The sequence below is a fragment of the Mus musculus genome, chromosome 11, assembly GCF_000001635.26.
Source record: "Mus musculus strain C57BL/6J chromosome 11, GRCm38.p6 C57BL/6J".
Lineage (NCBI taxonomy): Eukaryota > Metazoa > Chordata > Mammalia > Rodentia > Muridae > Mus > Mus musculus.
Window position 1 is genome coordinate 60536268 of NC_000077.6, and position 23594 is coordinate 60559861.

General features: G+C 45.3%; 1 protein-coding gene across 1 annotated transcript; it reads left to right on the forward strand.

Moving 5' to 3' along the window:
- Window positions 1-1415: 1415 nt before the first annotated feature.
- Alkbh5 (alkB homolog 5, RNA demethylase) lies at window positions 1416-22245 on the forward strand. The gene is made up of 4 exons (NM_172943.4): window positions 1416-2928; window positions 11421-11501; window positions 17447-17602; window positions 17971-22245. Exons 1-4 carry the CDS (start codon window positions 2156-2158, stop codon window positions 18146-18148), a joined length of 1188 nt encoding a protein of 395 aa, NP_766531.2. The 5' UTR covers window positions 1416-2155; the 3' UTR covers window positions 18149-22245.
- Window positions 22246-23594: the final 1349 nt, after the last annotated feature.

The following is a 23594-nucleotide window of genomic DNA, read 5'->3' on the forward strand; positions in this document are numbered from 1 at the left end:
AAGAGACCCACCAGGTGTTCACACAGTACAGACCGGGCTCAAGTCCAGTTCAGCTGGCTTTGCCCTTCAGTCCATCTTCTACCTGCAGCTGCCCTTCCACCCTCTCTCTGTCACCTGGGCCCAAGGGGCTGCCCCGGGAATCCCCAGACCCATTTCCCTTTTGTCTGCCTGCTGTTTGGGAGAGAGGGTGGCCTGGATTCCCTAATTTCTTGGCTTTCCACTCCACAAACTTTTCCAAGTTACCACACAGTCCCCACTTTCCAACAGAGACTGCTGCCACCCTCAGTTTTCAGATTAGAAGACTGAGGTCTGGATGCTGTATCAGCAATCCTTCTGCTGCGTCATTCCATCCTCACAACCACCGTTCGAGGTAAGTACTGGTTCCTGGTTTTACACACCAGACTCTGGGATGCCTGGAAGACAAGGGGTGAGCTGTGTGACAGACACTGTAGATGGACAGGCATTACAGATGACAGACAGCATGGACAGCCAGGAGGGGCGGCGATATATGAAAATCTGACGGAGTATCAAAGACTGGAAAAGGGACTGGGAACCAGAAAAGGAAGCTGGAATTCATCTTGGGGAGGTTCAGAGCAGAACCTCTTTGCTATTCCTATTTGCTGGAGTGCCCAGGGACCTCCAGCACGGCTAAACCTTTGTTCAGGCTTTCTCCTCCGCTTCAGGATTTTTTATTGTTTGGGTTTGTTGTAGTTGTTTTGAGACAGAGGCTCGCTGTGTAGCCTAGGTTGGCATCCAATTTGTGAGCTATCCTCCAACCAGTCTCCAGAGTGCTGAGACGCATTTACCATCCCACTGTGCAATTTATTTATTTTCTGTCTGAAGAATATTTCCAATTTGGACCGATCCGTGGTAAATCTGCGCCCTTCAGACAGGAAAGCCTTTTTGTCGCCCCCTATAACAACGCCCAACCCCAGTAGGAACGTGACGTGCCCGTGCGCGTGCCCGCGGCTGCGCGACCCGTGGGCAGTCCCGGGACGTGACTTGTGGAACGTCCGCTTCGGGAAGCGATGGCGGCGGGAATGGGGTGTGGGTGCCCGGACCGCGCGCCTCCAGCTTTTGTTGTCCTGGCTTGCTCCACAGTTTGGGCCTGATGCTCTCCTGCCCGTAATTTTAACTTTCCACTGTTTCCGAAGCTTCACCGGAGTCCTGAGGGCTTTTCGTCGCCGAGAACTCCATTCAGGCACTTACTTAGCCACCCATTCACTCTTCAGGGGTCCTCGAGCTTCTGCCCGAAGCTAATTAAGTGATGGACGCAGTAGCCAAGGAGACTAGTTGATTGACAAGCATGATTTACCAACCGACTCTGGAAACTCCAGTCCGTGTTTGCCCAACGCGTGGCCGGCAGTCCAATTAAGAAAGTGGAAGCTCCAAAGGGGGCGGTCACGGGGCGGACTGGGTTGTGGCGATTCCCGAGGATTTGTGCGCTGGAAGCTGAGGCGTCTGCGGGCATCCGCACGATGCCGTGACGCGGCAGCGCTGTCCAGTGGACACCGCGAGCACACTCCGGCGGGTGGAGTCCCTCGGCCCCGGAGGCGGCTTGGCGTGCAGGCAAATTGTTGTTTTCGGGAGCTGTTCTCGAAGCTTTCCGCGGGTGGGGGGAGGGGCGGCGGCCGACGAGCGGGCCTCGTCTGCGCATGCGCCGGCCTCTCCGCCGACTGGGCGGCACGCACGCGCATGCTCAAAGTACGTGGAGTCTCGTGGCCGCCGGCAGTGCGCACGCGCGTCGAGAAGCCCGCTAAGGAGCGGCGCTGTCGGAGGTCGGGCGGGCTGGCGGTGACGTCGTGAGGAGAGCTTTAAAGTGCGGGCCGGGCCGGGCGTCTGAGGGTCCGACCGGGAGTCTGGCGGAGTCTTGGCCGAAGCCCTCCGCGGCATGAGGCGCTGCCGGCGCCTTTTTCCCTCAGGACGCGGAGAAGGTGGAGGAGGAGGAAGCCCCGCTGTAGCTGGTGCTGCATGACCGACCGCGGCTGAGGTTCGACCCCTTCCCGGCCCCTCTACGCCTACCCCTTTGGTCCCTTGAGCCACGCATGGGGGCCTGGCACTGAGGACCCTCGCTTCCCTTTCGGGTCCCTTTCGGGTCCCCTGAGAGCCATGCCGGACCGCCGCGGAGGACCCTAGAGTTGAGTTGGCGGGGGCCATGGCGGCCGCCAGCGGCTACACCGACCTGCGGGAGAAGCTCAAGTCCATGACGTCCCGGGACAACTACAAGGCGGGCAGTCGGGAGGCCGCCGCCGCTGCGGCCGCCGCCGTGGCTGCCGCTGCCGCTGCCGCGGCCGCCGCTGAGCCTTACCCGGCGTCCGGGACCACCAAGCGGAAATACCAGGAGGACTCGGACCCCGAGCGCAGCGACTACGAGGAGCATCAGTTGCAGAAGGAGGAAGAGGCGCGCAAGGTGAAGAGCGGCATCCGGCAGATCCGGCTCTTCAGTCAGGATGAGTGCTCCAAGATCGAGGCCCGCATCGATGAGGTGGTGTCCCGCGCCGAGAAGGGCCTGTACAACGAGCACACGGTGGACCGGGCCCCCCTGCGCAACAAGTACTTCTTCGGCGAGGGCTACACGTACGGGGCCCAGCTGCAGAAGCGCGGGCCGGGCCAGGAGCGCCTCTACCCGCCGGGCGACGTCGACGAGATCCCGGACTGGGTGCATCAGCTGGTGATCCAGAAGCTGGTGGAGCACCGCGTCATCCCCGAGGGCTTCGTCAACAGCGCGGTCATCAACGACTACCAGCCCGGCGGCTGCATCGTGTCCCACGTTGACCCCATCCACATCTTCGAGCGCCCCATCGTGTCCGTGTCTTTCTTCAGCGACTCGGCACTTTGCTTCGGCTGCAAGTTCCAGTTCAAGCCCATCCGGGTGTCGGAACCTGTGCTTTCTCTGCCGGTGCGCAGGGGGAGCGTGACTGTGCTCAGGTAACACACCTGGGAGGAGGGGCTGGCCCTGCACCCTGCCGCCTAAAAGTGTCCACCCGGTTCCGGGGAAGCCACAGCTGGCGGGAGCCGGTTCTTATTATGGTTCTGACTCGCCTTTTTTCTTTTTGCGTGCAAACCATAGGAAGCTTGTGTCTGAAACTCATAGCAGGATAAGACTAATGTGGAATTGTGTACCTGCAGGCAGGTTTGAAGTGGCCATAGTAGCTTATCTGAGAATTCATCTGAAAGCATCTTTCTGAAGACTAGCATAGGAGTTCGAGTTCTATGAATGTGGTCTCCTTGTCTTGCATTTTGTTTTATCGTTTTGGGGGTGGGGATGGGGTGAGGGTCTCAGGTCGCCCAGGCTAGCCTTCAACCTTCTACACAAAGGAGGATGATCTTGAATGTCTGATTCTCCTGTCTTGGCCTCCCAGGTGCTGAGATTACAGATGTGCACTGGCCAGTTTTTTTTGTTGTTGTTGTTGTTGTTGTTGTTGTTGTTGTTTTTTTTTTTTTTTTTTTTTTTTTTTGGTGGTGCCTAGAGAATGAACACAAGGCTTCATGTTTTCCTTTTGGTTTAAAGCAAATCACTTTCGGTTTTGGACCTCATTTCCATATCTTAAAAACCTGTGCTTAACTAAAGTTTTCCCTGTTTTGTTAAGTTTATCTAAAAGTTTTCTCTGTTCTGTTTTTTTTTTTTTGTTGTTGTTTAACAAAATGTAATGGATTCCTTAACAGAAAATGCAGAGTCCTTGACTTTTGGGGGATTTTTGATATAGATTTCTCCATTCTCAGGAAGAATGATTTTTTGGTATTGAACATTGTAATGGTTTGGCCAGAAATAAGTGCAGCATGCTCTTAAAATTCTTGCTTAGTTTTAGGCCTCTGTAGGACACTTTGTAGAAATGCCATAGCAGTTATGGGGATCCAGTAAAACAAAATACAGCTGGTTTGCTGACCTGGTGTTTGGCCTTGTGATTTGGTGACCACATCTTAGGCTCTTGGCCAGTTGGGGCCCCAGATCCTGCTAAGAATTAGCTCAGTGCCCTGCCCAGCAGAGTAAATCATCTGTTGGAACACTGCTAGTGTTTATATGAAGTGAAATTTTATTTGGAGGATGTCTCCATTCAGCCCTAAAAAAGGTAAGCCTGGTTAAGGGACTTTTACTAATTCTCATCGTGAGGCCTAGATTGCAACTGTTCTGAGTGTCTCAGATGTGCGTGGTGCTTCCAGATGGTTGTCTTGACAAAACGTTTTTAGAAGGGATTTCCAGCTGGTAGTTAGTGCATGCCTGTGTGTATGCTCAAACTCGTGAAGCTGGAGCAGGAAGAGTGCTGTAAGTCTCAAAAGATCTACCCACTCTACCAAAAGAAGGTATTTCTAGGGAGCTTGCTGTTTAAGGAAGATTATGGGGACGGGGTTGTTGAAGTTTCTTGGTGCTGAAAGGATTTTATGTGGAGACCATTTGGTCATTTATTGGGTTATTTTTCCTCGTGGTCATAGACCTTTTAGGTTATCTAGAGGTTTGGCAGTGATTGGCTGCTTAGTGGGGGATTCTTAAGACACTGAGACTCCCCCAACATGGTCACACCAGATTTAAAAGCAGAACTTTCAGATTCTTATTGTGAAGGTCTGTTAGTGATTAACAAGATTGCATCATCAGGAAAATTGTCTTCTCTTTGCAGTAGTAAAGTCCTAAAGCTTTCCCAGTCCTTTCCAACCCTTCCTGGATTCAGACTTGGCTCCAGAGTTAGTGTAGGAGGCCCAGCCACATTCTGAAAAGTGCTGCCCCAGGCTTTGAGTACAGCTCTCACTTGCTTTGGGTACTTATTTATTTATCTTGAGACAGTCTTGCCCTATAGCGTAGGCTGGCCTCCAACTCAACACTAATACTGTCTCTACTTCTAGTGTGCAAGGATTGCAGGGATGAGCCATCATGGCTAGCCTTTGCGATTTGTAGGTATGTTTTCACAGCTGGTTTTCTTAGCTGTATAATAGTAGAGATGGTGCCAATTTTTGAAGTCTATTAGTTAAATGTGGTGATTTGGTGTCTAACAGAGCATGACACAGGATAGGTATTCAAATATCTATACAACTACTTATAGTGAGCCCCTGCTCTGGGTGGGGAAGGTACTAAGGAATTGGTTGATTTTTTTTTTTTTTTTTTTTTTTTTTTGAAACATGACTCTAATCTTCACATAGTTCATTCTCAGTAGGCTTTAGACCAGGTGGATCATTAGAATTCAGAAAGACAAAGAAGCATGCTAAAGGGGCATTCACTGTGAGATATTGGGAGAGGAAGGAAGCTGCAACATAAAGAATGACTGGAAATTAGCAGAGCTATTGCAGCAGTAGAAAGTAGTCCTTGGTAAAGATGATTGCTGTGAAGCAGATGGTATTCTGTATCAGAGAGTTTTGGTAGGGGATATTCTGGTGATAACAGTAGTTTCTCAACTACTGTTGATATTTGGAGCTGCTGTAAATTCTTTTCTGGGTGGGCTGTCCTTGTACTGTTATAAAAAAAAAATCCCTGGCCATCATCTACTAGACACTTAACTTTTTTTTTTTTTTTTTTTTTTTTTTATTTTGAGACAGGATTTCTCTGTGTAGCCCTGGCTGTCCTGGAACTAACTTTGTAGACCAGGCTGGTCTCGAACTCAGAAATCTGCTTGCCTCTGCCTCCGGAGTGCTGGGATTAAAGACGTGCACCACCATGCCCGGCTCAACACTTAACATTTTTTATGACAATCAGAAATTGGCTTCCAACATTAACACGTGTCCTAGTAGGGGAGGGTTGCAGGGCATCTTCATCCCAAATTGAGAACTATTGTTCTAGGGTTCAGACACTAATTTAAATCTTCTTGCACCTGCTCAGTTAAGCTCTGCTTTCTTGGTATGCAGTTAAGATGAGCACCTGCACATGAGTAGTGCGCCTCATCAAGTCCTGCATGGAAACCCATTAAGAGGTTTGCTTTTTCCTTGTTTCCACATAGGTTCACTTAACCAGAGGTGGGAGTGGAAAACCTGTGGTGTTTTACAGATGCAGATGGATTCTAGCAATTGCTGCCTTCAGTTGTTAGTGGTAATGGTGTATTTATTTGACAAATGGCAAAATTGTTTTACATTTATTAGTAGCCAGCCTGCATTTTGATTTGTGGCAGACGTTTGACTCCAGTGTGTCCGGTGTCTTAGAGCAAGGCCTCACAGGCCATTCTAGTAGTGTTTTACATTTCTTTCCAAACCTAGTTGACACGTTTTTGACTGTGTTGGTAACGTTCCCATTTTGGGTCTCATAGGGGGTCCTGTTCCCTTTTTATGATGTTTTCTAGAGGCATCTTGTTGTTTACCTTTTCTTGATGTCAGTTCATCTCATATTCCTTGTCCCGATCTGTAAGGTGAGTAGGACAGATGGAAACAAGTTGATAACACACTTAGAAGCATAAGGACCTAAGTTTGATTCCCTAGGAATCTTATCTTTTCTAAGATTTATTTATTTTATATATGAGTACACTGTAGCTGTCCCATTACAGATAGTTGTGAGCCGCCATGTGCTTGCTGGGAATTGAACTCAGAACCTCTGGAAGAGCAGTCAGTGCTCTTAACTGCCAAGCCATCTCTCCAGCCCCCTTTTTCCTTCTTCAAAACCAGATATAATGGCCCATACGTACAATCCCAGGGCCTGAGAGATGAATACAATACTCACTAGTCACCTACCCAGCCTTGCCTTTTTCTAGTGAGAGAGACCGTTTCTCAAAAAAAGTAAAGTGAATGGTACTTGAGGAATGACAACTGAAATCGACCTCTGGCCTCTCATACATGCATGTGCCTATGCACAAGTGAAAAAGCAATGTAAGCATTACTTTATGAAGTAATTCTTTTTTTTTTTCTTAAGATTTTATTAATTTGAGTACACAGTAGCTGTTTCCAGACACACCAGAAGAGGGCATCAGATCCCTTTACAGATCTCTCCAGCCCCTTATGAAGTAATTTTTTATTAGATATTTTCTTCATTTGCATTTCAAATGCTATCCCAAAAGTCCCCTATACCCCCCCCCCCCCCCCGCCCTGCTCCCCAACCCACCCACTTCCGATCTCTGGCCCTGGCATTCCCCTGTACTAGGGCATATAATCTTCGCAAGACCAAGGGCCTCTTCTCTCAATGATGGCCGACTAGGCCATCCTCGCCTACATATGCAGCTAGAGACACAGCTCTGGTGGGTACTGGTTAGTTCATATTGTTGATCCTCCTATAGGGTTGCAGACCTCTTCAGCTCCTTGGGTACTTTCTCTAGCTCTTCCATTGGGGGCCCTGTGTTCCATCCAATAGATGACTGTTCTTGTGGGTCCTTAGTACTAAATTAAGGTGTAGTCAGTCTTGGCAGAAAGAACCTTTATCTTCTGAGCTTTCTCACTTGCCTCTTGTTTCTGTGGAATGAAGTCAGAGATGTAAACCCCCAGGAAAGGCTGATAGTTATTGAAATTGCCTTCCCTTTGTATTGCCAGGCCTGGCAGGCAGAAAGTAGTACAGGAGAAGCAACTAGCTGGGAGCCATGGTCTTCAGCAGGAAGCTCAGAGCAAGCAAAGAATAAACAGGCAATAAAAATGGAAAAACTGGCTGGCTGGCCATTTTAGCCTGAGGTGCAGCTCTGTGATATAACCCTTCCTGACTCATTTGGCGTACCTAATTCCCATATTCTTTGAGGCCAGCAAGATCCTATGACAAATTAAACCTTGTTACCAAGAAACACAGATGAAATTTTTTGCTTTTGCTTGTTCCTTAGCACAATTAGCTACCAAAAATTAAAAGATTATAGCAAACTTGGTGGAAGTTTCAGCTTTATTCTTTTAGCATTTGTACAGATGATGATGATGATGATGATTTTGAAGACAGGGTTTTAGAACATAGCTCTGGATAGCCTAGAATTCACTATTAACTATGTATACCAGGGAACTCACAGATTCACTTGTCTCTGCCTTCCTATTGTGGGTGCTGGGAGGCATGTGCACACTGGCCATGAATAAATTATGGTCCTATTTTTCTCTTTTTCTAAAAAGGAAGCCAGTGATGCCTTCCAGTTGTCAGAAAAGATTGAGTCTTTGTTAAACTGTTTACTACTGAGTTCTTGAAGTTTTGTTAAAGATGTCTGAAGAGATGAACTGCTGTCAGTACTTTGGAATGTGTGGAATTGGGATATATCAGTGCCACAAAGTCCCAAGACTTATTTTCCTGGAGGCTTGAGTTCACAGTTCTGTCTGTACCAGTGGCTCCTGCTCCCACCCCCAGCCCTTAGCTGCTTCTTCCTGCAAGCCTGTCAGTGGTAAGGTAGTCTCAAGGGAAATGAGAAAATGGCCCATCAAAGGGCGAGTGGCATTAGGCTATTACTTTTTCTAGTTCATCCTTTTTATTATTATTTTTTTTTTTATTTTATTATTATTATTTTTAATGTCTTGGCCTAGGCAGGATATGGAACAGTTGGAGAATAGTTGCCGTCTTGGAAATGAGTCTTAGCAACTACATCTCCAAGACTGTTCCTAGAAGAAACATGCATAGTTCTTCACATTTCCTTATTAATGGGTTTCCAGAGTTATTTAACTTGTGTACAATCCTCAGAGGAAAGCTTGTTGCAATCTCCATTGGTCTTAAAATAGAGGTTTCAAAGTGATAGACTTTTGGTATAGAACATTAGCACATTAGCACACATTGTTTTTTTTTTTTTTTTTTTTTGTCCACAGTGCTGAGTTGAGTAAGATCTTTTAAGAGTGTTGTCTTACAAGGAAAACACAATTTCCGTAGTCTGAATATAGTAAAGTAAGGGATGGTGTGATTGGGTAGCGTGGAGGAAATTGGGGCAGAAGGCTTAGGGAAATTTTACCAGGAGAAAGAAGATAGGTATGACAGTTCCCTTGAGTTATTCTAAGGTTTATACAAGTGACAGAGCTAGGCCCTGGTACTTAATGGTTATTGCTGGACACAGGGGCTCAGCCAAGGCAGAGAGCCAGCCAGTTGGACAGCATAAGGTATTTCCCTTTGTTCTCCATGTGAAAACAGCAATAGGAGGCCATAGAAATTTCTTTAGCATCAGGGGTAGAACTGGACCCAAGGCATATTACATTTCAAACTGGCAGAATGAGATTTTCACTGTCTCTTGTAGCAAGTACAATTTGTAGCAGAAGAAAGAAAGAAAGAAAAAAAAAAACTCTTGTAGTTTCAGCTAGGTATTAGTTCTACTTAAGTTCAACTGAGAGAACTTCTGTTTAAACCTTCTGGGTTCTCTCTCCCACAGAGGAAAATACCAGTAGGTTCTAGAATATTAGTGTACTAGTGTTAATAGTCTTATTAAACACAGGGTTGGTATGTCAAGGTCACTTCTGTGGTTCTGTGCAGCGCTTCATTCTAGTTGTGAGTCCTGTGCTTACGGCAGGAACCTAGAATGGCTTGTTTGTTTTATAGCCCTTTGGAGGATGGATCAGGGAACACGGAAGCGGTCAAGCTTTGACAAACAATTTGGATTTGCTCCAGAGCTACATTAAGAGAAATGGTTTCTTGTTGGAGATGAGAAGTCAGGGTCCTTGATTATGCTTACAATAGCCAAGTCAAACATAATACTTGTTAACAACAGAAAACATTGTTTGTAGCTGGCATTACTGATTCAAGCCTTGAGATGTGCTGTTATATTTAGCTCTTTTGGGAAGATCTGTGTATATATAATATGGAAGATTTATCTTGCAGCCCAGCCTCTAATTACTACCATAAAATGATAACATGGTTCACACCTGTAATCCCAACATTCAAGAGGCTAAGGTAGGAATATTGCATGGGTTTGGGGCCAGTCTGGATTACATAGTTACAGGCCCACTTAGGTTACAGAGTAGAGAGACCTTATCTCAAAAGTTAAAATGAAAAAAAAAATTGTCTTGAGTCTTTAATAATGTCAAACAATGAGTGCCTAAATTACAAAGCGTAACAGACTGAATACTAGAAAGTCTCCTGTTTTCCTTACAAGCATTGAAGTATTGAAGAAACTTAAGATTTTCTGTTCAGCATGTGACTTTACTAATGTCACAAAACTTGTAGCTAGGTGAAGCATGGTGGTACACACATTTAATCCTAGCCCTTGGGAGGCAAAGGCAGGTGAATCTCTGACTTTAAAGACAATCTGGTCTTCACAGTGAGTTACATTTAGGACAGCCAGAGCTATATAGAAAGACCCTATCTCTAACAGGCAAACAGACCAAAAGCTGTGCTTCTCACTGTAGACTCACAGTTATTAAGTGGGTTTCTTTGGTCAGTGCTTGGTTACAGTCAGTGATTCTTTTGCTGTAGTAATTATATATAGTAATATTTATTATACAAATTAGTAGTATACATCCTTTCACATACCAATCCTTTTTAAAACTCTAATCAGTATTTTCCTACTTGATTTGGCTTATGGATATTTGTCCACAGTGTCTTGTGTGGAACACACACACACACACACAAACCACTAAAGAACGCTGATGTAGAAACAGCTGGAAGTGGGAATAGGAGCAGGTAAGGCATTTATAAAGATGCTTGTTCTATCACCTAAGACCATTGGAAAAGACAGATATTTACATGACAATTCATAACAGTAGCAAAATTATAGTTATGAAGTAACAAATATTATGGTTAGAGATCAACACAACATAACGGTATAGGATCTGAGCCTTTATATTTCTTACTGGCTTTTGAATCCAACATTTCTCTTGGAACAGCCTGGCACTTAGGGAGTCAGTCCCAGATCTTTTGTGTTTCAGGTAGTTAAGAATGTGTTATCTGTACAGCTGCACTTGAGAAGGAGATGATCAGCAGCCATGAGAAAAGGGTTTTGGCCCAGGGCAGCTAGGAATCCTAAATGGGAAAACTAGAAGGCAATCACTTATGTCAGGCCTGGTATCTGGCTGTGTTGATCTCTGCACTTAAGTGGAGTAGCTTGTAGTGGGAGTAGTTTATCTTTTGTGGGTGCTCATTGAGAACATGGGGGGGGGGAGCTCAGTAATCAGAATTATTCCCAGAACTTCAAATCAGAAGGAGTCTAGTTGAGGAGAAGATAGTTATCTAACCACATTTGCGTCGGGGCAGGCTTCTGTCCTTTTACCAAGGACTTCCACCTTCACTTCACTTGCTTCCAGAGTTTTTTATATTTGTTTTTGTGCTGGGGATTGAACCCAGGGCCTCACACATGCCAGGCAAAGTGCTTTACCTCTTGAATTACACCCTATCCTTAAGAACTGCAAACAAAAGCGATTCAGACTGTTAACAGTTAACAGTGAATCCTCTGTGCCAGGTTTTTCCATGAAAGGTTTCTAGGCAGACACGCTTAAGAGTTTAAATGCAGTATTTCCCTCCCGTGTAGATTCTTGAACTTCTCAAATAGTAGTGGCAGAAGGTAACCATAAGACTTGATCTATCACCCATGAACTTGGGTTGTCTGTCTGCTCTCTTACTGGTGACTTGTTCTGTCTCATTCTAGTGGGTATGCTGCTGATGAAATCACTCACTGCATACGGCCTCAGGACATTAAGGAACGCCGGGCGGTCATCATTCTCAGGAAGTAAGTACCTTCTTGTCTGGCATCCTCTGCCTTACCTATAGACCTATCTGGATCCTTTTAGAACTTACCTCTCTGTACTTCTGGCATTGTACTATGTAATTATTTTACATCCTTGGACTGTTTAGGAAGTTCAGTGTTCAACAAAGAAGTACTTCTGATATTTATTGACATACTTTTTTTCCTTTTAAGGATTTTACATACACACACACACACACACACACACACACACACACGTGTACGTGTGTTTGTGTGAAAACATGTGTGAAAATGTCTGTGGAGTCCCGAAGAGGGAGTCAGATGCCCAGTTGTAAACCACCAGACATGGATGCTAAGAACCAAACTCAGGTCCTCTGCAAGAACAGTGCATGTTCTTCTGAGTTATCCCCAGTCTCTTTGGTCACAGTCTTGAAACAAGATTTGAGAAGGACTTTTCTAAACTGACCCCACCCCCACCCCCACCCCCACCCCACTCCCCGGTTCTGACTTGTTACATGTGCTTTCACTGATTATTTTTAGACTGTACCGTAGCAGCCTACTTTAAAAATGCCTAGGCTTTCACTTCTGGAAGGAGCGGGGAATGAGGAGAGTGGGGGTTAGGATGCAGTGTTTAGCTGACTTACAGCTGTGCCTGTTCTTCCTTTGGTGAGGGGGCTTTGGTTGGGGACATTCTGATTAACATTAATAACCTTCCCTGACCTAGCTGGACATGGTGACTCAATAATACCTGTAATCTAGCATTTAGGAGGCTAAGGCGAAAGGATTGAGTCAGGCCTGTCATAGAACAAGAAAGAAAGAAAGGGAAAAGAGAAGGAAGAAGAAAGAAAAGTTAATCAAGCAGAGTGAGGCACTAGTTAATACCTAGGAAGTAGAGGTAGGATTCTTACAATGTTGCCTTGGCTGGCTTGGAATTAATTATGTAGACCACATTGGTCTTGGAGATTCACCAGCCTTTATTCCTGAGGTTCTGAGATGAAAGCCACCATGACAAAGAAGCTCTATCATTTAAAAAAAAAAGTTGAGCAAAGCAAGTCCAGGTGTACAGGGTCAGATGTGCTTGGTGGATGTGTATTGTTTGCTTCCCCCCCTTAAAGCTTAAGCAGATTCTTTTAAATCTTAAATACATTTCTTAATTTTGTTGTAGAAAATGTTGCAGGTAAGTCAAGCATAGTAGTGCAGAGGCGTGTGGATCTGAGTTCAAGGCAAACCTGGTTTACATAGTGAGCTCCAGGACAGCCAAAACTACCTAAAGTGACCTTGTCATAAAAGGGCTGTCGAGTTGGCTCATTGATGGATTAGGCGGACTTTTTCCAAAAGGCCAGGGTTGGATTACCAGCACCTACATGGCAGCTCACAACCATCTGTAATTCTAGTCCTGGGGTATCTGGTACTCTTTCTGGCCTTCAACAAGACCCAAGACTGTACAATTTCTTTATAGTGAAGTTCAACAAACTTCTATATAGTTAGAATAGGCATTTGGAACAGAAACTGAAGCTTCACAGTGTATTTTATACTTTCAATATTGTTACATTTTTATGCACTTACCCAACCACTAGGGATGAAAAGTCAATTCCTAGTAAACTAGAACTAGAAAAACAATTAGCTTTATACACTGGTTTTGTGGGTTTTTTTTTTGTTTGTTTGTTTGTTTTTTTTAGTTTTTCAAGACAGGGTTTCTCTGTGTAGCCTTGGCTGTCCTGGGACTCACTATGTAGACCAGGCTGGCCTCGAACTCAGAGATCTGCCTGCCTCTGCCTTCCGAGTGCTGGGATTAAAGGCGTGCGCCACCACCTCCTGGCTATACGCTGTTTTTTGATAGTTTGTTTTGTAAAACATTGTGAGACCATTAGAGTTCTGTACAGTACCCTATATTTCATTTCCCTATTTTGATATCTTCAATTTAATACAGTATTTTGTTACAGTTAATGTTGAAGTTGAAGCAGGAAGATTATAAGTGTAGGATGTCTAGGCTACAGAGAACATTCAGAGAGAGACACTGGGGGTAGGGGTGGGGGTGAATATTGGGGGGAGAATGTTACTTGAGTGGAGTAAAATAGTAACATGTCCTTAAAAAGTGCCTGTATCCAACAATGTCCCTGGATATTGTAGTCATTGGTGTTCCTTGGAGAAGAACTAGACCCAGCCTCTTTGCGGGTGTAGTTGAAGAGTTAAAATGTTGGTTAGGTGGCCAAGGTGCTAACCGACTTTAAGAACAAGGTGGTTCTTGGACGTGGTACTAGTGAATGGGGCTTCTGTTCTTTGCATGACTTCCTGATGTGCACTCCAGTGTTCTTCCCACTGGAGGACCTGTTTTGTTGCCAACATGCTCACATATTAACCCCAAGAGTAGGAGATGTGAACTCTGAAAAGGAGCTCAGGCAGGAAGTGAGTTACTTAGGATGAGTTTTGAACAGGGATTTCCAACTTGTCACCAGGTTTTTATTGTATATAGGCATCCAAGAAAAGCACCATAAGACACTCATAGTTCTTTCTATCTCTGCATTAATTACAGCACAAAGCAAAGGACACACTGATAGGAAAGCACAAAATACATCCCCTGAGGACCCATTAGAAAGAAAATTAAAATTAATTACATCCCTTTTAGTGGAAAAATCAAGGAAGGCTTGGCACTTCTGGCTTTCAGAACTAGAAACTAAACTGGCTAGATAGAAATGGTATATTTAGTGGTTGGAAGGCCAGAAAGTATGGGGGACTTACTAGTAGGGGGCTGGGGCTAAGAAGGAGTTTACATCAACATTTGCAACTCTGGAGAGCTTTCGGGGCTTTTTAGGTCTTGAACTCAAGTGCCTCTCCGGGCTTGTTAGGTCCGTCTACAACACTTGGAGATGGCACTGTCCGTTAAACTGAGTGAAATGGATGAAGTGAGACAAAGCAATATAAATAGGATGCTTTTGGTAAAGTAGGTTTTAGAATGTTCTGAAGCACTAGGGAAGAAACAGCTAGAGATCCATTTACCAAAAGTGAGCAAACATTAGTATGTTCTAGTTTTCTGTGTAGTGCTAGGGATATTTGTTAGTGTGATTTGATTTGTTTCTTTATGGTTATGTTTTATGAGTGGTCCAGTGCTTTACAACTGAGCTATACTCAGCCCACGTGATCTCTTATCTGTATGTCCTTTGAAAAAATGCTCACCACGGAGGGGCAAGTCAAGAAAGTCTTTCCATAGACGTACAGGCAGTACTGAGATAGTTTAGCCAAAGAGGCACTCTTTCGGCTAGGGATGTAGCTCAGGCTAAAGGTTTGCTTAGCTTGTCTGAGGCCCCGGTTCTGTTCATGGTACCACAAAAAGAGAGGGAAGGCTGGCTCTGAGGCATCTATTATGCTGCAACAGATGAGATGAGGTAGAAATTGATACAAACCTGAATGGCAATAGAAGCCATCAAAAACAGTGGAATGTGGGGTTCACACATGACTGTAGGCGCCAGAAGTCTGCTGGAGACCCTACCCTAGTTAAGTGTGTGGATGAACAGAGGGTGGGTGTGGTGGGTGCACGCTGCTCTGTTCATCAGGAGAATGAGTGCCTAGACCTCAGTTTCCCTAGCTGTGACCATGCCTAAGCTGTTGCCCCATCTCCTAGAATTGTGGTGCTGCCCCCACACAGTTCTGCTTTAGACACCTTGATGAGGTAGTAGCTATGTGGCGGAAGTAAGGGATCTGACCACTGATTTAGTATTGTTTCCTACCTTCAGCAGCTTCTCTATTAGATGAATGGTAAAGGAGCATAAGAAGTGTGTCTGAGACAAAAATTCACCCCTTCCTTACCCACAGTCTACATGTGGATGTGTTGGAGGTTATTTTTTTGTTGTTCTGTTCTTTTTCCTGTGTAGTGGTACATGTGCGTGTGTGTGTGTGTGTGTGTGTGTGTGTGTGTGTGCAGTTCTGGGTGGGTACACATTGGAAACCAGTCTTGATGCTGGGAATCTTCCATCATCTCTACTGTCTTAGTCAGGGTTTTCATTGCTGTGAAGAGACACCATGACCAAGGCAACTCTTGTTAAGGACAACATTTAATTGGGACTGGTTTACAGGTTCAGAGGTTCAGTCCATTATCATCAAGGTAGGAGCATGGCCACGTCTGGGCAGGCATGGTGCAGGAGGAGCTGATGAGGGTTCTATGTCTTGATCTGAAGGCCACCAAGAGAAGACTGTTTACCAGGCGCTAGAAGGAGGGCCTTTTTTATTTTTATATTTTTTTAAAGATTGATTTATTTTATGTAGCTATACAAATGGTTGTGAACCTTCTTGTGATTGTTGGGAGTTGAATTTGGGACCTCTGCTAGCTCTGGTCAACCAGGCTCACTCCAGCCCAAAGATTTATTATTATAAATAAGTAGACTGTGGCTGTCTTCAGATGCACCAGAAGAGGGCGTCAGATCTCATTATGGGTGGTTGTGAGCCACCATGTTGTTGCTGGGATTTGAACTCAGTATCTTCAGAAGGGCAGTCAGTGCTCTTACAAGCTGAGCCATCTTGCCTGCCCAGGAGGAGGGTCTTAAGGTCCCTCCCCAAAGTGACACACTTCCTCCAACAGGTAAGGGTTTTCGTTGCTATGAAGAGACACCATGCCTACTAACAGTGCTACTCCCTGGACCAAGCATATTCAAACCATCACACTTACTCATTTATAAATTTGTTTTTTTCTTTTTTTTTCTTTACACATATGGATGTTTTGCCTGCACCTGATGGCCACAGGTCAGGGAGGGCATCAGATGCCCCAAGACTAGAGTAGTGGTTGGTTCTCAACCCTTCTACTGCTGAAACATTGTGGTGACCCCAGCCATACATTATATTCGTTGCTACTTCATAACTGTAATTTTGCTACTGTTATGAATCATAATGTAGATATTTTTTGAAGATAGAAGTTTGTTAAAGGGGTTGCACAACCCACAGGTTGAGAACCACTGGTAGAGTTAATAGATAGTTCTGGGCTGCCAAATGGGTGCTAGGAGCCAAACCAGGGTCCTCTAGAAGCCAGTTCTGTTAATCTTGGGCCTTCTCTTGGGCCCCTGCTGTTTTCGTTGTTTGATCTTCTCAAGTAAACCCAGAGCTTTTCAGTATGCTATCTTGCTAACCATCTTGCTTCAGAGATCACTTCCAAGGCTGTAGTTACACTATACCTACCTGGCGTTTATATGGGTTCATATCTATGTTCCTCCTGCTTGTCTGGCAAGCATTTTAATTACTTGAGCCAACTCCCCAGTCCATGTTGACTGTAGCCTTGGCCATCCTCTCTTTGTTCCAGTCTCATTTGTATCTTGGCCTGGTTTGTATTCATGATAGAGTTGCAACTCTGGAAATGGCAGTCTTCATGCTAGCCCTCTCCTCTCATAAGGACTCAAATCTGCTTACCTTCCCCCCACCCCCTTACTCCTGTGTTGATTACTGAACCCAGACTTCATACATGGTAAACAAGCACACTGCCTCAGAGTTAAAGTATAGTGTGTACCCCTAGCTCAGACCTCTTTGGCAGACATTCATGTCTGCTTTCCTCTGTCTGTCTCTTCTGTAGTCCTGGGGCAAAGCCCTCCCTGTTTGTATTGCTGTCAGGGGTGAGGGCATCTATTGGAGTATGCCCACAATGCACTGGCAAGTTAGATAGAGCTCCTAGAGAAACTCTCAAGTGTGACTGGTTTGAGAAATGCTGCCTTCTGTGGCTGAGAATGTCTTGGGGTCTGTTTACATAGCATGCATAGCAATCATAATCGTTGGAGGTGTTCAGACAGAAGTTACTCCTAATCTTCACTTCTAGGCCTGAGAGTGGAAAAGTCATTTCTCTGGAAGTCACTAGGCGTATCTCTAGTTGAACCAGGAAGAAACCAAAACACAGAATACAGACTGCTGGTCTTCACTGGAGACAGATCTGTCCTGATAGGGTTTATGCCTTTACAAGATGCCCTTTTGAGACTCCATGTGTGTTTCCTTTGCAGGACAAGATTAGATGCACCGCGATTGGAAACAAAATCCCTGAGCAGCTCCACATTGCCACCCAGCTATGCTTCAGATCGCCTGTCAGGAAACACCAGAGACCCTGCGCTGAAACCCAAAAGGTCCCACCGCAAGGCAGACCCTGATGCTGCCCACAGGTACTTAAACCCACACAGAAGCCAGCAGTGCAGCTGAGTAGGAGAGTGGGGAAGTAGGGGTGTATGGCAAAAGCCTGCAAGACTTTGAATCTGAGGTAAGGGAAGCCCAGCACACCTGACACAGGCCTGGGCACCAAACTCAGAATTAAGCAGACTCCATAAGGTGTCTTTAAGAGACAGCCCAAGACAGGGACTGGCCCCTGTCACTTAGTGGGCAGGCCCCACTGTTATCAGTGCATCTTGATTGAGATCTACTGAGTCAAGCAGCCCAATTCAAGGATGGGGCTTCTGAAGTCCCCTTTAGTGACTGTAAGACTAGAACCCTCCTTCTGGCTTCTCAAGTAACAGCTTGTCCCTCTTGTTTGCAGGCCCCGGATCCTGGAAATGGACAAAGAAGAAAACCGGCGGTCTGTGCTCCTGCCCACACACCGGCGGAGGGGGAGTTTTAGCTCTGAGAACTATTGGCGCAAATCCTATGAGTCCTCGGAAGATTGCCCAGAGGCAGCCAGCAGCCCCACCCGCAAGGTGAAGATGAGGAGACACTGAGGCTCTGTGCCCTCTTGGGACTCTGGCTAATCCTGATGTAGCTACCCCATCTTCTGTTCCGTTTGAGTGTTTTTTTTCTTTGTTATTTTGGTCCTATATACGTTTTCCTTGCTTTGTTGACCATTAAGGCTAAAGAGCGAATTGGTAAAAGACCTGGGTTCTTTTGTTCTTGGCTTTCCTCCTTGATGGAAAAAGCTGTTGGCTTCTGTAGAGAATTGTTCACACCAGAGTAGCCAGTAGAGACAATGGGGACAGCTGTCTTCAAGTGGAAGTTTATTGAAACACACAAAATGTTTTGGTTATGAAATTCTAGTTTGGGCTTTAAAATGTAAATCTTTGTAGTGTTTTAAACAAAAACTATTCTTTTGCCAGCCTTTTCTTCCACTGATGCTCATGCTTGGATGAGGTCTCTTGGAGCCATACAGGTCCTGCATTGGGTCTGCTGTGCCCATACATCTCACCTGCTGTCCAGGCTCTGGAATCTCATGCAAATACCCTGTTCCCCACTGTTCAAGTTTGCTGCGTATGGGGCTTAAACAGTGCCATCCCCCCGCCATCCCATTTCTGAGTCCCCAGGTTTTCTGCATGCCCTCTGGCTTGCTCTGCCCACCAATCCTGGATGGTCAAGGAACTAGCACAATGGTTCTGACCTCTTTTGCTAAGAGCATGCCTGTTTGCTGGGTTGCTCCTGTTAGGCATATGTGTGTGATTGTATGGAACTGTTAGACTTGCTGCAGTGGGTCATTTGTAGGAATTGTTTCTAGCTAGAGGAACTGATTGGCTTCCAATCTAGCATTTGGGTTATGGGAACTTGGGGTGTGTGGTAGGGCTTCATTTCTTTTGTTCTGAGGTGTTTCTCCTCCCTTTAGTCTCTTTCTCCTCATTTGACCATCTTGGGCCTCTTTTCCCATATCATCTCCCTAAGAAGATGTGCCTGCTCTGTCCACATATAGCATATATCCAAGGCCAGAAGTCAGACCTGCATATTGGATTAATACTTTCTCAGTCTTGGGGCCGGGCCTGGGGGCTGGGAAAGGAACTTCTAAAAATAATAGAAAAAAAAATACAAAGGTAAAGTCTTTGAGAGTTTCTGCCTATTTAGATCCTGGAAGGTGGGGTTCATTAGGATTGACTTTGGCAGCCAGGCCAGGACTGAGCCTGCTGAAAACAGAGGCCTTCTAAGCAGCCATGCCACCACCACTCTAAGTACACAAAGGTCTGGCTCTCGGGCCTCAGTGGCTGCAGAGGTGTGGGAGCACCCAGTCATCAGGAAGTCTCTTTGGGGTCAGATCCTTTGCCAGTGTGGAGCCCTCAAGTTGAGACTGCATAACTAAAGCAGTCACAGATCTTCTGTGGTTTGGGGTTTTTGTTTTGTTTTGTTTTCTTGTTTTTTACTGCTCTTTTCCAAAAAATGATTTGTAGTTGTGTGTGCAGCACTTTGCCCTAATATGTGTGTGCTCTACAATAAAAACCAAATCTAATATATTTTGAAACAGTTGTCTGATGCTGTGGTGAGAGAAAGCCTGACTTTGGTTTTTCCCTTAATTTATTTTCTTGACCTTCCAACTGGATTTGGAGAAAGCTAATTTATTGCCCACCAGTCCTCTGAAGATTGGTCACTGACACCCCTTGATTGATGGCTAAAGGTGGACTTGTGTTTGCCCACTGCCCTCTCCCCTTCAAGGAGGGTGGCCAGGGATACACCTCATGGAATTCTAGAAGATACAGTCTCTCCCTGGCTTGGTAGAGAAGCTGCAGGCCAGTACAAACACAGGTGGAGCTGGAGCAGGGACAGAGGAGCTCAGGTAGAGGACGTGGCCATTCTTGTACTCAGCAGCTAGGCTCTTGGCCTCCCTGGGTGTAGAACATTGGTAGATAAAGCAGGTAGGATAGGATGAGATTGGGACTCAGTGGGCTCCTCCAGTCCACTGGGGTCCCTAATGTGGATCCCAGGGTATTGCCAACTGTCAGCAGCTCTCCAGCTCTGCTCCAGTGATCTGAGCCAATTTGCTCAAATTGCCACTGTGAATCTTGGTCAAGCCATTTCATTGCCCATAGAATGACTGGCCAACAGTTTGAAAAGCAGTGGTAGGTCTAGAAGGGTCAGGGCCTCTGTATGAACTGTGCAGTGGACTGGGATGACACTAGAACTGAGAGGAAGCACCAAATGTCATCCCAGCTGTGATGTTGCAGAAGGGCAGATCCCAATCCATGCTTGGGTGGCTCTTCCTAGGGACAAGGGATGGAAGAGATTTTGATACCAGTGATCTAGGCTTCAGTCTGTCCTGGGATAGTGCCCCCAGTCCTTATGAAGTAATAGCCTTAAGCAAGTCTCTCAGAGTCCCACACCTGACTCTGAATCTTTCTTGTTCTAGCCATGGCACTGGGCCTAGAGCTTTGTTTGGCCCCTGACTCAGTCTTCATGTTTATAAAGTAGTTTTCTAACAGCAACTGGATGTACCAGCCCTACCCACCTAAGATCTCATTCCATTCCTTTAACCTTGTTGTGTGAAGAGTGTTCTGTAGGCCAGGCTCAGGATGGGAAACAGACCTGTATATGACATGCTTACATGCATGTAAAGGTGTTCTATAATGTATAGGAAGGCAGTAGAGCCCATTAACTGTAAGTGTAAATAACATGTACAGTGTGCTTGTAAATCTCTGTAGTTAGTTGTTGCCCACAGAACATTTTAATTGGCTTTCTGTTTAAGTGTGGAATTCATTATCTACCTGTGGTTATAATTCACACACCATGTGAGGGAGATGCATTTTACCAGTTTCTCTTAGTTTTCTATGGCTGCCAAAACATTACCACAAACTTGAGAGCTTAAAGCAAAAGAAATTTGCTAGGTATGGTGGTGCGTGCCTCTAATTCCAGCACAGGCTGAGGCAGAAGGATCAAAAGTTTAAGGCCTGCCTGGGCCTTGTCTCAAAAAGCAAAGCAGCCAGGCATGGTGCTTGTCTGTAATGCCAGCAGGAGTGTCGCAGGTTTGAGGCCAGTTTAGTCTACATAGGGAGCTTGAGGACAGCCTAGGCTACATTGTGAGACCCTGTCTCAACAACAAAGATATAGACTGTTTTGTGCTCTCCTTAAGACTTTGGTAGGAAGCCTATTCCTGCCTCTTGCGGCTTGGTATGGCTCTAACCACTCTAGTTGCAAGTACTCTAGATTCATAGTCACATGGCCTCTTTTTGTATGCTACATTTCAGTGCCTCTCTGCACCCCACCGTGTGTGTGTGTGTGTGTGTGTGTGTGTGTGTGTGTGTGTGTGTGTGTGTGTGTGTGTATAGAAAGGATAGAAAGGGTCTCACTCTAGCTCAGGCCATCCTTGAAATAGCAATCTTGCCACTGCATCCAGCCTTTTCTGTCTGTCTTAGTTGGGCATTTGTCTTTGGATATAGGGACTCCCATATACTCCACAGCTGCATAGCTCCACTTCCTTTTTTTTTTTTTTTTTTTTTTTTTTTTTTTTTTTTTTTTTGACAGTGCTAGGGATGGAACCCAGCGCCTCTCCAGTGTTAAGCAAGGACTCTACCACTGATCCACACCCTAACTCCCACCTACTCCTTATAAAAATAAAGTATATGCCTTCCAGAAACTAGAACCTGAGAACCTTGGGGGCCGACATGCAGCTTACGATGCTGCTCTTTCTTCAGAAATTGTTACTAAATCTGTGGCCTATTGATTCCTCAAAGAAATTGTATTAATTTCGATTGAAATTTCTTAGCCTCAGCACTATTTTAAAATTTAATCTGGATGATGATAATTACTCCATTGCTTGCTTGTATTTTTTTCTGTAGTGCTGGGGATTAGGTGAGGGCCTTGTGCATTCTAGGCCTTGTAAATGTTACCTATGCCCCAGCAGCTCATTGCTTTCTTAAGTTTAAACCTATGCTGTCCAATCTGGAACCACTGGACTCCGGCTTTTGAGCACTTGAAATATGGCTAGTTTCAATTGAGATATGCTTTATACACCAGAATTTGAAGTTAGTATTAAAAAGAATGTAAAATATATAATTGATAACTTTATATTGATTACATGTTGAAATACTATTTTGGACATACTGAGTTAAATAAAATACATTATTTAAATTAATTTCACCTGTTTGAGTTTTTTTTTTTTTTTTTTTTTTTTTTAACTTGACTGTGGTCTGTCTGGTGTGGGCTCATGCACATGCAGGCAGGTGCCTGAGGACCCAGAAGAGAGAATAGCACCCCAGGGAGCTAGGATTAACAGACTAAGCTGTCCCATGTGGTTGCTGGAGATCATTAAAACTCTTGTTTCTGTTTGGAATCTGGCTTTTCAGTTATTGTTTGTCTGCTGGGAATCGCATAGGATTGGATAGATAGCTTACCTAACGTGTGTTCAATCCCAGCACCATCCACACAGACAACGCAGACCCTAGGTAACAATAAATACACTGGTAATGCCCGCACTGGGAAAACATGCAGAAGAGCACGGGTTCTGGGTGAAAAGAACAGTAAATGCGGTGAACAACAAAAAGCCTTACTTTGGAATATCAGTACCTTTGTTTTTAATATAATTTCAATTCTGTATAGTTATTTCTCCCCTCCTTCAGTGCTGGGGACCAAACTCAGAACAGGGAGAATGCTAGGAAAAACAAACAAACAAACAAAAAAACCCCAGTAAAACTAAGTCCTGTACTCTGAATTCCAATGTTAACTGACACAGGAAGTTTGTGAGAATGCATCTGATATATATACACACACGCCATATTATTTTGGTGCTAGGAATTGAACAAAGGACTTGGTGTGTTGGGCAGGCACACTACCACTGAATTACACCCTCTTAAACAAGATTTGCTAGTTGAATTTTGCAGCTAGTGTGGGATACTCCTGGGTGTTATTTGTGGGCTTTTGGCAGGAGGAACCTGGTCTGGTGAGCTCTTGTGAAGAGTCAAAATTAGTAGGAGTCACTGCACTGTCAAGCAACGAGGATGAGGACTTGTATAGCCAGGGAACTGAGGGCCCCAAATCTATTGTGGGTGCAGGAGCCCAGTTTGAGATCCACCAACTCTTTACCAGACATGCATTGCTGCAGTTCTCCCTGTGTCCTCAGTGTGGCAGCAGAGCCCCGATGGCATTATTTCCTGGTGGCAAGCAGATCAGCCAGTCCTGCATATGGATGGAACTAAGTACCCAGAGATCACATGATCTGCCTGAGGCTGCCCGCTGCTTCTGTTCTACATTGCCAGGGTATTTGTGGCTATACTTGCTTAAAGGCATACAACCTGAAGACAAGCAGATGCCATCAGGGATCCATGAGCTGTGAACAGATTGCCTGCAATGTTGACCTCACCCCACCTTAGAGAGAAGGGTGCACCTATCACATCTCAAGTGGTAGAATTGCTCAAGGTTCTCTTACAGGGCCTGGGCTCTCCTGAGTTACTAGGGGTGCTTCTTAGTACTGACTTCCTAGGGTAT